The 19,360-nt window shown below is 40.6% G+C and overlaps 1 protein-coding gene across 3 annotated transcripts in view; it reads left to right on the forward strand.

The window, feature by feature from the left end:
* The window catches only part of xrn2 (5'-3' exoribonuclease 2), a 100,205-nt gene that overhangs the window by 55,853 nt on the left and 24,992 nt on the right, over window positions 1–19,360 (forward strand). For all 3 annotated transcript variants that reach the window (XM_067989410.1, XM_067989408.1, XM_067989409.1), the window contains 9 exons: window positions 3,970–4,059; window positions 5,185–5,257; window positions 9,137–9,220; window positions 9,603–9,697; window positions 9,781–9,860; window positions 11,250–11,306; window positions 11,427–11,495; window positions 12,137–12,268; window positions 13,777–13,913. In XM_067989410.1, coding sequence (XP_067845511.1) covers window positions 3,970–4,059; window positions 5,185–5,257; window positions 9,137–9,220; window positions 9,603–9,697; window positions 9,781–9,860; window positions 11,250–11,306; window positions 11,427–11,495; window positions 12,137–12,268; window positions 13,777–13,913 — 817 coding nt within the window. The remainder of the gene's footprint in view (window positions 1–3,969; window positions 4,060–5,184; window positions 5,258–9,136; window positions 9,221–9,602; window positions 9,698–9,780; window positions 9,861–11,249; window positions 11,307–11,426; window positions 11,496–12,136; window positions 12,269–13,776; window positions 13,914–19,360) is intronic.

A 19,360-nucleotide genomic window follows, 5' to 3' on the forward strand; every position in this document is an offset into this window, starting at 1 on the left:
AGATTTTGCAGAGTGTATTCAGCCCTGAGGAATAAGTGCATAATGTATTTTCGAGAACCTGCAATGGTAAAATGCTTCCTTGAAAAGCTTATAGCCTTGAGAAGGAGTTAGTGAACTCTATAATCACCATGAGTAACCTATTGGTTCCCATCTGTGATTTGAAGGAATTTTTAGTTTTGGTATGTAAAATTCAGGGCAGTTTTAAGTCACATGATGTAAACTGGAATGGGGATTTCAAGTGCTTGTGGTGTCTCCAGTATTTTATGTTCAGCACTTGTAGGCTATTGTGTTGATGTACAGAGATGCATATGTTCATTTCCCAGGTTAAATAGTGAATTAAGATATTAATTTAACAGGAATGCACTTATCAGACGGGAGCTCATGTGTGCGCACGTACATAGATGTATATTATACATTTGTAACTATATTTTAGATCTGTACACACTTCCTGTCTGCACCACTTGACTTCCTGTTGTCATGTTAATTTTTCCCATTATAAGTTCCTATACCCACATTTGTAATGGGTCAGAATTTGCTGCCAAAATAATGGCGAGTTAATGCACCTGCTGTTATTAATTGTAAATCATCCAGCAACTTGTGGCAAGGAAGCGATACTCCATGAATTGTGAATCACCACAAGTTACTCCACCATTCGCCTCACAAAAGTGGCAGCTCGCCCTCAACCTCCCCGTGACCCCATGAGTTTCAAGAAATTGCTGCATTTGCACATCAATTGCCAATTAAACTCGCCACAGAAAGTTGGGGCTGGAATTTAACAGCATAAGTACCTTTTTAATGACTAGATTTATGTTCCTGCAATACCACTCAACCTCTCCAATCCAGAAAGGGAACAATTGAAATAAGTCTCATTCCTACAAGTAGTAAATTGTTAGAGATTTTAAATTTTTTTTTATTACTTTTCCTTTCTGACTCTTTCTCCATCCAATCTTTCTTATCCCTCTCTTTATTTCTCTTTCTGTTCCTGATTTGACTCTAATTCACCCTATTTCCTTCTCAGTTGTTCCTCAATCCTTAAATCACATTGGTTAAGGTGATAGACTGTTGGTCCCATCGTTCACCAAGGTCCCAGATGGCTCATTATCAGCTCGCTCTTGCAGCGTAAAAACATTACGAGCTGAAGTGTGATGGAAAATGTTTAACTCATGGGGCACTCCAGGAAATTCTGGGCCAATGGATTTCCCCTGTATAACTTTGTCATGCTATAATTGCACAATCTCACCACTGAGTAACTTTGTCCCTAGTCTGTACATCTTTAGAGTCTCCCTTTCTGAAAAATTTCAGAGCCTGTCAGCCATCTTGCTTTCCCTTCATGTAAGTTTAATCTTTTTCCTTAGTTTTTTTGCACTGTCAATTTAAATGTTATTAATTTATCTGCTTTTGTAGAGTCTTGAACCTTCCTGTCTCTCTGTCTCTTTCCCCACCTCCCCCTCCCCCCCCCCCCCCCCCCCCCTTACAAAATTAGATTGCATTTTCCTTTCACCTCTGGCTGTTGTCTTTCCTTGTTATCTCCCTTTCCTTTTGCTTCCAGTCATAGTCCCCCTTCCAGGTGGCACCTGTGAAATTGCTTAGGATCCTACAAGTATGCATTTCTTGCACTGACTTAGCACTCTTTTATAAAATTAACTCTCTGTGCCTGCGGCAGTGCCTGGGCCTCCTCCCATCCCAGCCCCCAGTGCCTCCTTCACATCTGGAACCCTCAGTAGGCTGAATTGGCCTTGAGCACCCTGATGCAAGGAAGAAGTGCTGTGGTCAATACTCAACACCAACAACAGCCAATCTCCAGACGCCATCCTACAACTCATCTGCTTCATCCTGGATCACAATGTCTTCACCTTCGATAACCAGTTCTTTACCCAAACACACGGAACAGCCATGGGGACCAAATTCGCACCCCAATACGCCAACATTTTCATGCATATGTTCGAGCAAGACTTCTTCACTGCACAGGACCTCCAACCAACGCTATACACCAGATACATCGACGACATTTTCTTTCTATGGACCCACGGCGAAGAATCACTAAAGAGACTACACGATAACATCAACGAGTTCCATCCCACCATCAAGCTCACCATGGACTACTCCTCAGAATCGGTTTCTTTCTTGGACACACGAATCTCCATCAAAGACGGGCACCTCAGCACCTCACTCTACCGCAAGCCCACGGACAACCTCACGATGCTCCACTTTTCCAGCTTCCACCCTAACCACGTCAAAAAGGCCATCCCCTATGGACAGGCCCTGCGAATACACAGGATCTGCTCAGACGAGGAGGAATGCGATGGACACCTACAGACGCTGAAAGACGCCCTCGTAAGAACGGGATGTGATGCTCGACTCGTCGATCGACAGTTCCGACGGGCCACAGCGAAAAATCGCATAGACCTCCTCAGGAGACTAACACGGGACGCAACCAACAGAGTACCCTTCGTCGTCCAGTACTTCCCCGGAGCGGAGAAACTACGCCATGTTCTCCACAGCCTTCAACATGTCATCGATGACGACGAACACCTCGCTAAGGCCATCCCCACACCTCCACTACTCGCCTTTAAACAGCCACCCAACCTCAAACAGACCATCGTTCGCAGCAAATTACCCAGCTTTCAGGAGAACAGCGTCCACGACACCACACAACCCTGCCACGGCAACCTCTGCAAGACATGCCAGATCATCGACACAGATACCACCATCACACGAGAGGACACCACCCACCAGGTGCATGGTTCATACTCCTGTGACTTGGCCAAAGCTGTCTACCTCATACGTTGCAGGAAAGGATGCCCCGGAGCATGGTACATTGGCGAGACCACGCAGACACTGCGACAACGGATGAACGGACACCGCGCAACAATCGCCAGACAGGAGGGTTCCCTCCCAGTCGGGGAACGCTTCAGCAGTCAAGGACATTCAGCCACCGATCTTCGGGTAAGCGTACTCCAAGGCAGCCTTCGCGACACACGACAACGCAAAATCGTCGAGCAGAAATTGATAGCCAAGTTCCGCACCCATGAGGACGGCCTCAACCGGGATCTTGGGTTCATGTCACGCTACACGTAACCCCACCAGCGAATAAAAGTTATCTGTTTTTAATTCAACGGGTCATTTTCAGTCTTTCTCTTCTTTTCGGATGTTTCTCCCTCTCTCTGTTTTGTGTTCTGGCCGTTTGTATATTCAGTGGTCCTGTAGGTAACACCTCTCTGTCTGAACACTTTGATTGCCTTGACAACGGGCAGTTGGAATGATTATCTGTAATCATCAGGTATTGTTCTCTGAATATAAATGCGAAAGGTTCAAGGATTTCCTGACATTCACCTGACGAAGGAGGAAGCCTCCGAAAGCTTGTGATTTTCAAATAAAATTGTTGGACTATAACTTGGTGTTGTAAGATTGCTTACATTTGTCAACCCCAGTCCATCACCGGCATCTCCACATCATGCTGTGGTATTGTCCTTGTTAATCTGATCCCTCAACATAATGAAGACTGTAAGACAGATAACGTTTAACTAAATTGAAAGTCAACTGGATTGTTCCTCTGGCAATGCAAATTTTCTAACGGCTCGTTTGTTTACACATAGCGCTGCGTTGCCTATTCAGCAAACAATCAGCCACGTAGGCTTGTCTCTTTGGATGTCTGGTTTCGGTAGACAGACAGTCCGCAGCGAACAATCTTCGTAATCCCAATTCTTTCAGTTTTTTTCTTAACCTCCCCCCGGCCCCTCACCCCCTCATTAAGCCAGATTTCCAGCCTTTGTTCCCCTTCTCCCTTTGCTTCCTTTCTCCTCCTTTCCCTTTCCCTTTCTCTTGCCCAGCCCTCTTGCTCTTCCCTTTGCAAAAGAATTAATTTCTTAGTTAAGCAGAGCATTTTCATTAGAATGAATTGTCATTTAGCTGCAAAATTTGTTGTTCTGAATATTTACATATAAACCTATTTGACCCTTTTGTTTGCAGTTCAAACCACTAGAACAGTTGATGGGAGTGTTTCCTGCAGCAAGTGGTAACTTCCTCCCTAAGACTTGGCGCAAACTGATGGAGGATCTGGTGGGTTTTTTATGAAACATGTCATGTATTTGCATGGCTGTTATTCAAAATGGATATTCCACATGACCTATCTATGTAAATTAACGCAAATACATATAGTGGATGTTGATGGAAATTGATATTTTAAATTTTCAATTGGATTTAAAAATTGATTAATTGGTGATGCAGAATATGGTACTTGTTTGTCTTATAGCAACCACTTTATAACATACCCATTTTCATCACTTAACCCTTTCCATCCAAATTAAGATTTTCATTCTCTATCTTCTGCATTAAGGTTAAGCATACAATGCACACAATCAATTGTGGAGGTGATCATGCCAAGTAGCTATTGGATAACAGTCTGCAGTGTATTGTAAAGCAAGAGGTTTAGATAGTACAAGAGATTTAATGTACCTCTGCTGTAAGATGGATTACAAAACCTGGTTTTGATAAACTTGCAGTTAACTAAAAATAAAATGCTGTTGATTTCAACTTACTCAAAGTAAGATTTAAAATATGTAGTAAAGAACCCAGCCGTAAGAAAACCCGAACCATGCACTGAATAAAACCTGTGCATCATTTTTGTTTACCAGCTATGCTTCTTTATTCAAGCCATCTCTAGTCTTAAACCTAGCTAACTGTGGGACAATTGATATTGAGTCTTGTTCAAAAAGTCTCAAGCTAACTTCTGCAACTATAATCTGTTATGTATCTAGAACGTCTAAAGATTTTTCCCATCCTAGTTAATGTTAGATTGAACTGCTGAGACCTTGTTAAATGTGAAACACAGTTTTAGCTGTAATTTGCAATTCTCGGTCATTTGATTTTCATAGGAAAATGATAGATCTTCTGGAGCAAATGCTAATGCTCCTTAATGAGAACACAGTTCAGTATAAATAGTCATTTTAAATGCATATTCTTGTTAATTGCTTGACAAATGAGCTGAATTGACAAGAATATATTGTATGATTCTGCTCAAAAATTTAACGTGTATATACTCTGAATTTGGTACTAAGGAGCTACATGTAATACTGATCCAGATTGAGACTTACTTTCTTTGAGAAAAAATTTATTTGGGTAATGTATTTGTATTAAATTGAGTTTGGACAGGCTGCAGATGAAAGATGTGTTTTTTTTAAACAGGACTCTTCAATCATTGACTTCTATCCTGATGATTTTGCTCTTGATTTAAATGGAAAGAAATATGCTTGGCAAGGTAGGGTTGTAGATTTCAATGCATATTCTCTCATCCTAATGTACTTCTCTGAATATTATAGTTTTAAATGTGGATTGAAGACAGCTGCGTTTTGCAGAAGTTTATATGGGAAAAGCAGTAAAATATTCACGACCCAGTATTTAAATTAAAAGCAGAAGTAGGTTTGAGAGAGGCTGTCTTCTACTGGAAGTAATTTAACTGTATTATGATTCAGGAGCTGAACAAGGATCAACAATGAGAGGGTAATTTTGGCTGTCGTTATTGACAGATGAATAAGAATGAAATGGATTAATTATTTTTCTGTTATTTCTTACTTGGCAGTGTTATTTTATAATTAGATTTTCAAATAGTTTTCTATTCTCTTAATCTAGATATTCAGCCACTAGTTCAGAAATAAATATTGAATTCCTAGGTGCAAAATTCAGAGCTAGAATTTTTAATATTTCAGACTTGGTGGAATTTTGTATTAAAAGCATTCATTTTATACGAATCGAAAGAAATGTGCACAACAACAAGCTTGAAAAATTCAAATGGTTTCTCAAAATCCAGTCTTCTGTAGTTACTTCCTTTCCTATTGTAAACCACAGCCAATTTGGACGGCACTGTTATTTCTTGTAGAGTGGTTGGTTGGAATGAGCTGCTGTTATGATAGTTAATGGACAAACTTGTCTCTCTGTCTGAGGGGATAATGATAGCCCGCTCTCAGTTTTTGTTCTTTTTAAACTTTTTCTGACATGGCTGTGTGTTTCGATGCTGCTCTAATCTCATGCCAAAGGATACTTGACATGCTTGTCCTACTCAGTTGCACAGATTTCATCATAAAAACTAGGACATGCCAAGTAAGTTTAATTTAGTTATTGCTACACTTTAGGAATTTCAATAACAAAACTTAAATGTGACCTTACAAGCAGTTAGGATTTTGCTCACAACTTCCTGACCAGGATCTGTGCCTAAATGTTTGGCTGTCAAAACAGAGGTCTAAAAAGTAAACCAATTCTCTTTATTTGCTGTCCTCTTCCTGCCTCACCAATGCCTGTTGGTGCTCATTACATTGTATCACTAGTCTGATACTCATGAGGTCATACTCTTATTGATAATTAGGGACAGTTTTACATCCAGCCAGCTCATCATGTTATGTTATGTTACTGTTCATTTGAGCTTCCGACTGGTCATTTAAGAGGAATTTGTGGTTTCTAAACTGGACATGTTCACAATACTTTGACTCCTACAAATTGGAAGTGAGCCCGAGTGGACTGGTGATATCAGATCCAATTGAGAACTTCAGTGTTTGACATGTGAAGACCCACATACAGCACTGGGTAATAGGGTCTTGGACTGGTTCAGAACAAACTGCAGTCAAGGTTATGTACATCGAGTTACATTGAAACTACAGCACAGAAACAGGCTTTTCAGCCCATCTGGTCTATGCCAGCATTTATGCTGCACACGAATCTCCTCCCTCCCTATTCATCTAACCCTATCAGCATTCCCTTTTATTCCTTTCTCTCTCATGTGCTTATCTATCTTCCCCTAAATCCAAGCTATTTGCCTTAACTACTCCTTGTGGTAGCACGTTCCACATTCTTACCAATCGTTGGGTAAAGAAGTTTTTCCTGAATCCCCTATTTAATTTATTAACGACTATTTTATATTTATGATCTCTAGTCTGGGACTCCCCCACAGGTGGAAACATTTTCTCTATGTCTACCCTGTCAAACCCTTTCATTATCTTAAAGATCTCTATCATGTCACCCCTCAGCTTTCTCTTTTCTAGAGAAAAGAGCCCCAGCCCGTTCAGCCTTTCCTGATAAATATATCCTCTCAGTTCTGGTATCATCCTTGTGAATCTTTTTTGCACCCCCTCCAATGCCTCTCTATCCTTTCTATAGTATGGAGACCAGAACTGAGCACAGTACTCCAAGTGTGGTCTAACCAAGGCTCTGTACAAGTTTAACATAACTTTTGTGCTTTTTATTTCTATCCTTCTAGAAGTGCTTGATTTGCCTTTTTTATGGCTTTATTAACCTGCGCCGCTGCTTTTAGTCATTTGTGTATCTATGCCTAGATCCCTTTGCTCCTCTACCCCATTCAGACTCTTATTCAAGCAGTATGTGGCCTCCTTATTCTTCCTACCAAAATGCACCACCTCACACTTATCCAATATTGAAATTCATTTGCTAATTAGATACCCATTCTGCAAGTTTATTAATGTCCTCTTGCATTTTGACACATTCCTCCTTTTGTATTAACTATACTCCCGCCATTTGGTGTCGTTCGCAAATTTTGAAATTGTACATTCCCAAATCCAAATCGTTAATGTAAATTATGAATAACATTTGTCCCAGCATCAATCCCTGTGAAACACCACTTCCCACCTTTTGCCAGTCTGAGTACCTACCCTTAACTCCTTATCTCTGTTTTCTGTACAGCAAAGTGTATGTTTGATAAGAAATTGCAACTGTAGTATAGGTCAGCAGTACAGCAGCCTCATTTTCCTGTTTATTTCTATAACCTCCAGATTTTGCTTTAGGAACAGGATTAGGCCATTCAGCCCGTCGAACCTATTCCACTTTTTGTCCAACTTCCCCTTTCCCTCAGTGACTATTGGGAGGAACAACACTATCACCTTCCTGCAGCCAAGCCTTCAGGAGCGTTTTATATTGTGGAGCGGCAAATTCTGATTTGGAAACTCATCCTACCACCCATCATACACCGTCAAGTCGAATATGAGCAGCTTTGGATGTTAAAAGATTTTAACTTTTCAGTCTGCTTAAATGCATCACTATCGCCATAGCATTTCAGTTATTTATGATTTCTTCTTTATTCTGCAGCCTCTGGCGCTTGAGGTGTTCTCCACTACTGTGAAGAAAGTTTTATAATGATCCAACAGTCTACATGTAATGGGCATCCTTTACAGGGCTTCTCAAAGAAGTCAGAAGTATCAGTTGTGGATTTCCATTTCCCCATCGACCCCACATAAGTTATTTCTTGCAGCCATACCAATAGCTGTCAACGCCCCCCCCCCCCCCCAGTGAGTAGCACACCACAGTTGGATTTTTCTGGTTTATAGTCAGCTCATCCTCATCTTGATGAGCCTGTCTATCAGTTAAATTTTGTCTGATAAGACTTCTTGCCACTAGCTCCAAGACACAGTATCTGTGTGTCTTATGCTACCTTCCAGTGTTGTACAATATTAACAACCGTAATGTCTGTTTGAACCACAACAAAAGGGCTTGACCATCTGTCCTATTTGTTGATGGCTATCCTGGCTACAGGGAATTTAACTAATCCTCCAGGTATGAAAGATCTTTATCTTGGTTCTGTTGAAGGAGCATTCATCAAGATCAGATAGGGAATCTCGCTTAGGCTAGCATTGGTCCCAAGAAAGATGCAGCATGATCAAAACTAATGTTGAGCTGAAGATGACTTTGTTGGGCTGTGCTGAAGACATATTTAAACTGCCCAAGTGCTAAAAGACTTTTGTGCCATGGTCACTTGATCAAATTAACCTGCAAAAAAAAACAAGAGGTTCACTTGGGATTCACTTACAAGCTTGGGATTAATGTTGGGGAGGCTGGGTAAAGCCCAATGGGACCCTGACTCCTTCTCCCTGGACATATAAAATGGTGCAAAATCACCACCTGACTGATTCAGAATTTATATGCCTGAATGGTTAATTTGAAATAGGATTAACACTCATGTTTTTAAAGAAAAGCCTTTTGCAGAAATTTGTCCTGTAGACATTTTGTATCCAGCTTGTATTGCCACTTTGTTTAGAAAATAGGATGATTAACAAGTAATTCAACTGCTTATGCAAGCCCAATCAGTGTCTGTGGCCTCTTTATTTCTACCGCTAATTGATTGCTTATTTGACTTTAGGTGTTGCACTTCTGCCGTTTGTTGATGAGCGACGGCTGAGAGCAGCTCTGGAAGAGGTTTACCCTGATCTCAATCCTGATGAAAGTAAGCATTATGATACTGCACAGGTTGACTGGGCAATCATTAAGGTTTTCAGTATTTACTGTGCTTGTCTTGCATGCATTACCAAACCTTAAAAAGCCAATAAGAATGGATGGGTGTTATTGATTCACTATAACCACTGTATCCATGCTTGATTTAATGAATGATACTTCACGTGAGTTGGAACAGTATCTTTTTTTTAAAATTGCCTTAGTGATTATGAAAATAGTTTGGTATTGGTTTTAAGCCTCTTAATTTTAGAATCTCTTCTCCAGTTACTATATTCAGTAAGTAAATGTAACATAGCATGATTGAATCCTGAACAAAAGATGCTGGAAAAAATTTTATTTGAGTAAAACTAAACTTTTGAATATCTTAATTGCAGTTCGACGAAATAGTCTTGGAAGCGATGTGCTGTTTGTTGGAAAACACCACAAGCTGTTTGACTTCATTGTCGAGTTGCAAAATGGTGATGCTCAGGTAGGTGTGCAGTAGTGTACTTGTACTGCTGCTCACTGCTTTTCAAAATAAGTATCCATACTAAATGAAACTTGTCATTCTAGGGTATAGAGATGCCTCCTGAACTCTGCCATGGTATAAAAGGTCTTCTAACATTAGAGAATGGTGTCATAGAACCGGGAAAGTAAGTTTTTATTGTTCAGTGGTGAACCTGTTTTCTACCAGAATTTTTGTTGGTGTTCATAGTTTTTTTTTACAATTGTCTTTTTAAAATATACTTCTTCCCCCTGCATTCACACTCAGTCAAAATTAGAGCACCTGAGTCAGTGACCTTTGTAATATAAAGTGTATCTGCAAGGTCTAACTGTATAATATGGAAATTATTGTGACGTGTAATTTGATTGTAATTGTGAATTTTGGCTGGTGGAAAAGAAAAGTTTGTGCCTTTTCAAATTTTTTTAAAGTTCAGTTAATAAAGTTAAGACTCATTTCATAGACTCAAAGTAAAATGCTAATTTACTATTAGGCAGAGGGAGTTGTTGAAAGATGAATTTGATTCAAAAAATGAAAATGCTTAAGTGCTTGATTCTGGATTAGAATATTGAGACCCAGAATTGCCAGTTGCTTGAACAGACTTGAATCTGTTCTTGGCTGTACACTCGCCTGGATCCCTACTTGGAAGGAAACGCTATTTCTTTAGGGTGGTGGGGTGGAATGGTAAGGAGAAAGAATTATAATTTGTATCTAATTTTCTATGTCCACACACATTCTGCTGGTGAATTGAAAAGGTCACTGACTCAGGTGCTCTAATTTTGACTGAGTGTGAATGCAGGGGGAAGAAGTATATTTTAAAAAGACAATTGTAAACAATTTTACAACACCAAGTTATAGTCCAGCAATTTTATTTGAAATTCACAAGCTTTCGGAGGCTTCCTCCTTCCTCAGGTGAATGTTGTGGAAATGAAATCCTCGAACCCTTCGCATTTATAAATCACAGAACAATACTTGGTGATTACAAACAGTCTTTTCAACTGCCCGTTGCCAAGGCAATCAGTGTGCAGACAGACAGGTGTTACCTACAAGGTCTCCGAATATACAAACCACCAAAAAAAACCCACAGAGATAGAGAGGCAGAAACATAGAAAAGACAGCAAATGACCCGTTATATTAAAAACAGATAACATTTGTTTGCTGGTGGGGTAACGTGTAGCGTTTTTGGTGGTTTGTATATTCGGAGACCTTGTAGGTAACACCTGTCTGTCTGCACACTGATTGCCTTGGCAACGCGCAGTTGAAAAGACTTTGTAATCATCAAATATTGTTCTGTGATTTATAAATGCGAAGGGTTCGAGGATTTCATTTCCACAACGTTCACCTGAGGAAGGAGGAAGCCTCCGAAAGCTTGTGAATTTCAAATAAAATTGCTGGACTATAACTTGGTGTTGTAAAATTGTTTACAATTGTCAACCCCAGTCCATCACCAGCATCTCCACATCTTAAAAAGACAAACCAGCTAAGGAAGGCATATCTTTGATATTTAGCTGCATGAATTTCTTTATGTATTTATTTTTAGGACTGTAGTTTCTCCTATACCAGCATTGCAAGACATTGTTCAGAATAATGCATGCAGGTGAGTGAAAATTTATTAGCTGTACTTACTAAGGTTTCCGGTCACAGATTTAGTCTGTTTCGTTGATGTGCATAATAAAAGGAATCTGCTTAATGCAAATTTTCCCCTCTATCCTTGCAGTATACTATTCAAGGATCCTCAGTTTGAAGACCAATACATATTCAAAGCTTGTTTCTTAGCTGGAGCAGTGTAAGTAGCATTTCTCAAAGCAATTAATTCTTCCTGGGATTTGAGAAAGTTAACATTTAAGGTAGCAACTTTGAATCATGAAAAGAAATAATTTTTGGTGGCAAGATTCTTCCCAGATCTTCTGAAAAAGGATTTAGAAAACTGTTAACATGTCAGCACACATTTGCTTGTGAGAAACCACATAACCATTCAGACAACAAAGGGTTCTTTCTCTGGTCTATATGAAGATAGCCAATTTGAGTTAGGGTGGAAGTGGATCTCCTGGTGCCTTGGCTAGGTAGGAGAAAATAGGCTTCTTGCTCTTGATCATTGTCCATTGATGCCGGCTAGAAGCATACTTGTTTCGATATTGGGTCAGTGAGGGACACCTGTGATTGCCCCAGCTCCCACTATCAAATAACCAGGCAGTACTGCCCAGGCTGGGTTGGGAAAGATACTCCAGCCTTTGTAGCAATATTCCAGCATTAACTGCCAAGTTCATAAAAGGAAAATGAAGAGGGGAGGGAGTGGTGGTGGTGGTAAGTATGTAGGATACATCTATAGGATGTATGCTTAAGATTTTACATCCTTTTATTTAAGAACCACTTTCTCTGTTAATGTAAATTATCATTGAATTGTTTGGTTTTGCCTGTCTCTTTCAGAAAGCCTCCTAAAACATTGAAACCAGGTGACTGGGAGCAGTCTAACTCAAAGCAGCCTTGGAGGCCTAGACTTGGCTTTAACCCAAATCGACACCAGGTACACTTGGACCAGTCAGCATTTAGAACACTGGGGTAAGTGACATTCCAAGCCATCAAATGTAAATGTTCAGTGAAATAGGTTATGATTAGCAAGATCATTTCAGCACCTGCAAGACTATCTCTCCAGCTTCGAGTTTACCTTCTAATTTACTCAAGATAGAGACTAAGAGCAGGTATAAACTGAAATCACTTGTCTTAATTCCGGCTCAGTATGTATTAATGACTCCCCTTTTCTCCCACCCAACCTCTTTCCCCCCCCCCCCCCCCTCATTTGTTAAGCCTTCACATACAGTTAAGAATTGGTGTTATTCCACAAGGACACTGCCCCTTTAAGAAAATTTATTCCTTGGAGGGTCAAGTGATCTGCAGCCTACTCAGATCACCGCCTATTACTCCAATCACCATCGATAAATCAGATCCTATTACTGCAGCCGCTGGCCAGTGCTAATCCTGGTTTCATAATTTGTATTAACTGGCAACGGTGGTACTTACCAACAGAAACCTGTGACATATGCTTTTTGCTTTCCATCATCACACAGCTTTTCCCGCAGTGAAGCCTGTTCCAGACTCCATTCAAGGGCTTGATGTGATCAACTTCATTGTTGGAGGCAAAAAATGCCTTCAGTATGTTTGAGTTTAATTTTGGATTTTGTACTGGTGCATGGGGATCTTGAGATTTGGTTCTCTGAAGCATTCCTCTAACATGAGGTCAGACAGAGATTTAAATGTGAGTCGGGACCATTTGCAAAATTGATTTTGTACAAGACTTGGTGGGGTGAGCTTATTCCCACATAATCTTCTCCAGCATTGGTCATAAATCAGCCCGACGTTTGGTCCATGTCAGTATTGGACAAGGGACCAAAACACACACATTCCTTATTGTCATCCAGGTGATGTATTGATACAGCTTTTAGTACAGCCTGAAGCAGCACACCAGCTCCTGAAGTTGATTGGTATGTCATTTATTTTTTGCATTCATAAATCAGTGCAACTTGTATGCTCCAGTGCAACTTCAAAAATTCTGTGATGTACAATCTATGTGCAAGTACCCTCATGGGGACGGCAAGACTGAAAAATTGTCTATCATACATCAGTAAAAATTTGGCTATGGCTTTCATTGTGAAATATTTCTTTGAAAACTGTTAATGGTGTTGTGTTTTGGATGTTGAACTTGGGCTCTGATGTTAAAGTTTGGTTTTGGGAGATATGTTTCACATTGTGCAAAGCTACAAGATATGGTTCAGTGAAAAAACTATTGGCTTCAGTTCCCATCACCTGGAGCAAACCACATTTTAACATTAAATAGTACTTTTGTTTTAAAATAAAAATAACCTGGTTTGTATTTTTTTTTTATTCGTTCACGGGATGTGGGCGTCGCTGGCGAGGCCAGCATTTATTGCCCATCCCTAATTGCCCTCGAGAAGGTGGTGGTGAGCCGCCTTCTTGAACCGCTGCAGTCCGTGTGGTGACGGTTCTCCCACAGTGCTGTTAGGAAGGTATTGTGCACAAGTGTACATATTGTCTCTTTAATTTTGTTTTAGCCATGTGATGTCAAAAGACCGCGCTCAAGGAGGAAGTGGTGTTTACAGTTACACCCCTCCGCCTAGTTATCAACAAGGGAAAAATTCTCGGCCACCTCTGATGAGAGCACCACCATCTCTTGCTGTCCCATTGCCAAGTAAGTTACTTAATGAACTCGTGATTTACAGATTAAATAGTAAACGTTTCATAAACTAAGGCCTAAGATTTTCAGATTTAGTTCACTGTTTTATAGATGAAAAATAAAACTTGTGTGAATAGTTGAATACTCTAGGTAGCTATTTTAAACTTGTGGCCTGATTGATATGTTTAATCAGTGGCCATTTTGAAAATTAGTTGCAAAAAACTGAAAAATCCCTTTTAAACTTCCCTTCCTGACCTCCATGCTAGCTGACATTGTAAATGGTTCCCCCCCTCAACAAGCCCACACTTGATCCCTCTGTCCTTGCAAACTAACACCCACTCTTTCTTTCTTTCCAAGTCCTTGAACATGCTGGCGGCCCCCAAATCCATGCCCGTCTTTCCCGCAACTCGATGTTTGAATCTCCCCAACTAGGTTTTCACCCCTTCAACAGCACTGAAACAAGCTTAACCAAAGACACAAATTATATCCTCTGTGACCGTGACCATGGTGCACTATCCCTCCTCATTCTTCTCAACCCCTCTGCAGCCTTTGACGCAGTCAACCATAACATCCTCCTCCAGTCTATCTCCTCCGTTATCCAGCTCAGTGGGACAGCCCTCTCTCTGTTCCACTCTTGTCTGTCAAATCGTAGCAGGGCATCAGAGCAATGGTTTATCTTCCCACCCCGATATCATTACCTATGGAATCCCCCAAGATCCTATCCTTGGCCATCTCCTACTCCGCATCTACATGCTACCCCTAGGCAACATCGTCTGAAAGCATAGGGTCAGCTTCCATTTGTATATTAATGACATCCAACTCTACCTCTCTGCCAACTCTCTCGGCCCCTTCACTGCCGCTGTGCTTCAGACCGCATCCAAATCTTGGATGAACCGCAATTAACTGCAGTTAAGCAGGGAGAAGAACAAAGCCATTGTGTTCGGCCCCCACCACAAACTTCATATCTTTTCCACTGACTCCATCCCCCTCCCTGGCCACTATCTTGGGTTGAACCACACTGTTCGCAACCTCCGCATCCTGTGTGATCATAAGCTGAGTTCCAACCCCGTATCTTTTCTATCAAGATGACCACCGTCTTCCACCTCAGCCCATCGACTGCTGAAACTCTTATCCTTGCCGATGTCACTTCTAGATATGACAATTCCATTGCTCTCCTGGCCGGCATCTCATCCTCCACGGTCTGTAAACTTCAGCTCATCCAAAACTCTGCTGCCTGTATCCTACCGCACCAAATCCCACCTTCCCACCCTCGTGTTCAAATAGCTTCTTGGCCTTGCCCTTATCTCCCCAACCTCCTCCAGTGCTACCCACCCCGCCAGAACTCTCCGTTCCTCTGGTTCTGGCCTTCATCCCATCATTGCAGCCATGCCTTCAGCCGCCTTGGCCCCAAGCTCTGGAATTCCCTAAATCCCTCTGTGTCTCCACCTTTCTCTCCTTTTATGATCCTCCTTAAATCCTACCTCTTTCACCAAGCTTTGGTCACACCTCCTAATATCTTTCTTTGGCTTGGCATCCATTTTTTATCTTCTTACATCTCTGTGAAGCACCTTTGGGTGCTTTTCTATGTTAAAGGTGTTATGTAAATGTAAGTTGTAATTGAGATTTGCATTTTCTGTTCTCCTTTAGAGCACTGAGAATGCACTTCCTGCCAAAATCAAATTGTGTTGTCTGTGTACATAAGCCTGTTGAGCTCTTTCCATCTAGGTAGTCCACTGGAAGAGCGGTAGGAATTGTTGCAAATATACTGATTGACTCAAATATCACCTTCACTTCCAAAAAAAACAGCAATTTGCATTTATGTAGTGTGTAGATAGATGTCTGAGCACCTAACATTAAAGGAGAAAAAGAATACAGTTAACACTGGACACTGGAAAGGGCAGACAAAATGGAAAGGCTAGTTTGGGGAGTTTTTGAGGTTTACAACGCAGCCAATCCTACCTTCCAATACTTCAACTATCCTTCACATGGGCCTCTCCTTTTTCAAGGGCCTGAGCTTGCCAGTTGTTCCATTCCTGGAGCTGTAATGCAAAAACAGGCCCTTTGGTTGTGATGTTTTCCATGCCTCCACACTGGCATGTACTGAATGCCCAGTGCCTGAACCTGCTGCTTTTTTGCCCCTAGGGCGAGTGTGCATGTATGATTGTTTGCCATCCAGGCGATCTGGAGACTTTCACTTGGTTGTCTCATATTTAAAAGAAATGCTGCTGTCTCCTCTTGGCAGACAAAGCAGCATTCTATCCCTGTCGCTTGCTGTTCCGGCATTTTTGACACCATGGGATGAAATTTGCCTTGGACGGTGATGCAAAACATTCTGTAGAAAATTGGCAGCCTGTCTTACATTGGGTCTGATTTTCAAAATTGGGTGTGCGCAAATGGACTGCGGATTAGTTACCGCCCAAAATGAATTCTTCCTTCACAACCACCACCACCACCACCACCCCCGACCCAAGTTCCTTCTCCACTTTCAATTGCTACACAGAAATACAAGGAAGAAGTAATTGTAGACAGCCTAAAGAACAACATAAAAAGGGTAAAAATTAGAAGCAGAAGGAGGAAGGAAGGGAAAGAGAAAACCCAGAGGGGAAAAGAGAGAAAGAGAAAGAGATAACTTTTTTTTAAAAAGAGTTATTTGTATTTTGGTAAGCGTGAGGTGGCAGAAGCTCTCTTGAATTATTCAACCAGCCCCCGGCCTCTCCGTTAGGCCTTATCATTGTTGCTGTGCAGGTGCTGTCGTTCCTGCCCTTGTTCCCTTGTAGCAGCATCCTGTGAGTACTCTGAGACGTGGGATGCAGCCTGGCACACCAGAGCTGTAATATAATACAAAATAAGATTTTATGTACTCTGCTTTTTTTAAATCCTTTTTTTCTCTTTTTACGTGCTAATTTCTAACCACAAGTTCTATTTTGTAACCAAACCTTTGTTTAAACTCTAATTGGAAATGTTGGAAATCTGAAGGATGTCTACCCAAAATGCTCACCTGCCTTTTCTGTTTTCAGATGCCGATGCATCTTCTATATATTTCTGGCATTTTCTGTTTTTATTTTAACTATTAGTTCTTTTGTCTGCTGGGTTGTGTTGGGACCCACATCAAAATACTACATAGAATTACATAGAATTTTACAGCACAGAAACAGGCCATTTGCCCCAACAAGCCTATGCTGGTGGTTATGCTCCATACGAGCCTCCTTCCACCTTACTTCATCTCACCCTATCAACATATCCTTCTATTCCTTTTGCCCTCATGCACTTATCTAGTTTTGCCTTAAATGCATCTATGCTATTTGTCTCAACCACTCCATGTGGTAGCGAGTTCCACATTCTCACCACTACTAATACCACCACCGATGGCTGAAAAACTGGCTTTTGACCTGGTTTTCATTCATATGAGGATCCGGAGTCCAGTGATCAGGCTGCTTTTGACATGATAAGAACTCAAAACAGTAAGCATGCTACTCAACGAGTTATTTGGTTAATGGAGATGGTAGTTCAATTGTTCCTTAATAGAACTCATTGGTGCCTTACATTAATATACTTAACAGCTTAGTGTCTTTAATACAGAAAATGTTGTTAGGTTCTAGACTTCATACTGTGTTCCTCAAAGTTGTGTCAAAATTACCTTTTCATTGAATGTTTCTCAGCAGATAGTTATTTGAAACTGCTGCAACCCAGGATCCAGTTAATGCATGCTCTTCGTGAAGTTTATTTAATATGGCATTTCCTGGTGGCTATTGACGTTGTATTTCAAATTGAACCTATAAAACTGTGGTCCCAGTTTCCGTCTCTGTCATCATTTCAAAGATGACAGGATAGTAATTTGAGTTTTTTGCGATCTTTGTAATGAAACCCCTACGTCTCAATTTAAAGTAGGCGGGTCGATTTTGATTTGAAGAAAGTGATATGGAATTTTGAAACCAGCAGACCCTGTCCAGTTTCAAGCGCATTATAAGCTGCACTTGCAAACCTACACATGTGCTGTATATAAATCCAGCATATAACATGCGACTACAGTACATTGTGAGTTAGGCAAAGTGGCATTCAGATGCTTTTCTTCCACCTCTGGGGATGTTTTGCATCTGCCCGGAATGATTTTACTGATTTAGGTACTTGCAGGATGTTGAATAGCACAAGTATGAATCAGCATCCTGCTGTTTATATTGTTGCCATTGAGGGATTACTTTTAAAAGTTTGATGCTTTTTAAAATGTCTGGTCATACAATCTTGCCATTGTTTTCCCTATGCATCTCTTCACTCTTTCGAACATGTGTCAGTCACATCTGCACAGTTCTGACTGGCATGAGTCCGTCTCCTGTGGTATATCTGTTTCTGTTGTGTAGTTATGAGAATTGATGTGCTTTTTTTCAGTCCCAGTTTCCAGTATATACTCCAATTTTTTTTTTTGAGTCCTGGCTTCAGAAATCTTCTACAACCAGTTAATTCCCATTTTGGTGCTGCAAAACATTTAATTTTGAATTGTTAATGCAATAAATTGTAATTCTTCTACAGTCGTCCCCACCCCTGCATAGTCCACTTAGTGCCTGTGGAAAATCGTGCCAGTGGTTCGTGGTGCTCAGAATTGGTTATAGATAGTGGAAGGCCAGTACAGTCAATCAGAATATTATTCCCCCCCCCCCTACCAGCACCAGCACCCTAAAATATATGTTGTGGGTGTTTCCATCAGCAGTCTTTGATTTGACTAGGATATTTCAGTCTACATGCTGCTGATGAATTGTCTGAGTGCTGATAACTTGTGGGAGTCAAGTGCAGTCTGCAAGCACTCAATGTGAATAGCATATTTGGTTTTTGCAATCCAAAATTGAATCTGATTTATGACATGCTTTCATTTCATTGTAAGCTCGCCAATTAACTGCATTTGAAAATTGGTTTTGATTAGTGCAATCAGTAAACACCAAGGCTTTTCCTGATTGTCACACTGATTAGAAGAGTTCTCACTTCAGTTCACGGTGGAAATGTTAACAAGCATCTAAAAATATGGCCTAATAGAGTTGAAAAGTGATGAGCTTGTCTCTCTGCAATTTAGTGCTCAATTGTATAAAAGAAAGCTTTCTTTTTTGAACAAAACACTGCTTCTAGATAAGCCAATGCATTTTCTTGTAATGTATCTTGTACTGCTCAAGTTAAGTCAGCATATTAATTTTACAGATTGATATCTTGATTTCTCTCTTCACTCCCCAAAAAAATGCAGATAATTGTTCCAAGAATCTTGTAAAGTGATTTTAACAAGCCCAAAACCTAATCAGCCTTCATTATAAATTATGAAAAACTTGAGTTCAAATCCCCATTTGAACATGTCTGAAGCTTACACATGAGCAGAATGATCAACATCATGCAGATAGTTTCTGCAAATAGATGTTTCTGTTAGAAATTTAGTTTATTGTAGTATTATCTGCTTTATTCAATTTGGCAATTTTGATTTGTATAAT

This window comes from Heptranchias perlo, chromosome 8 (assembly GCF_035084215.1).
Source record: "Heptranchias perlo isolate sHepPer1 chromosome 8, sHepPer1.hap1, whole genome shotgun sequence".
NCBI lineage: Eukaryota > Metazoa > Chordata > Chondrichthyes > Hexanchiformes > Hexanchidae > Heptranchias > Heptranchias perlo.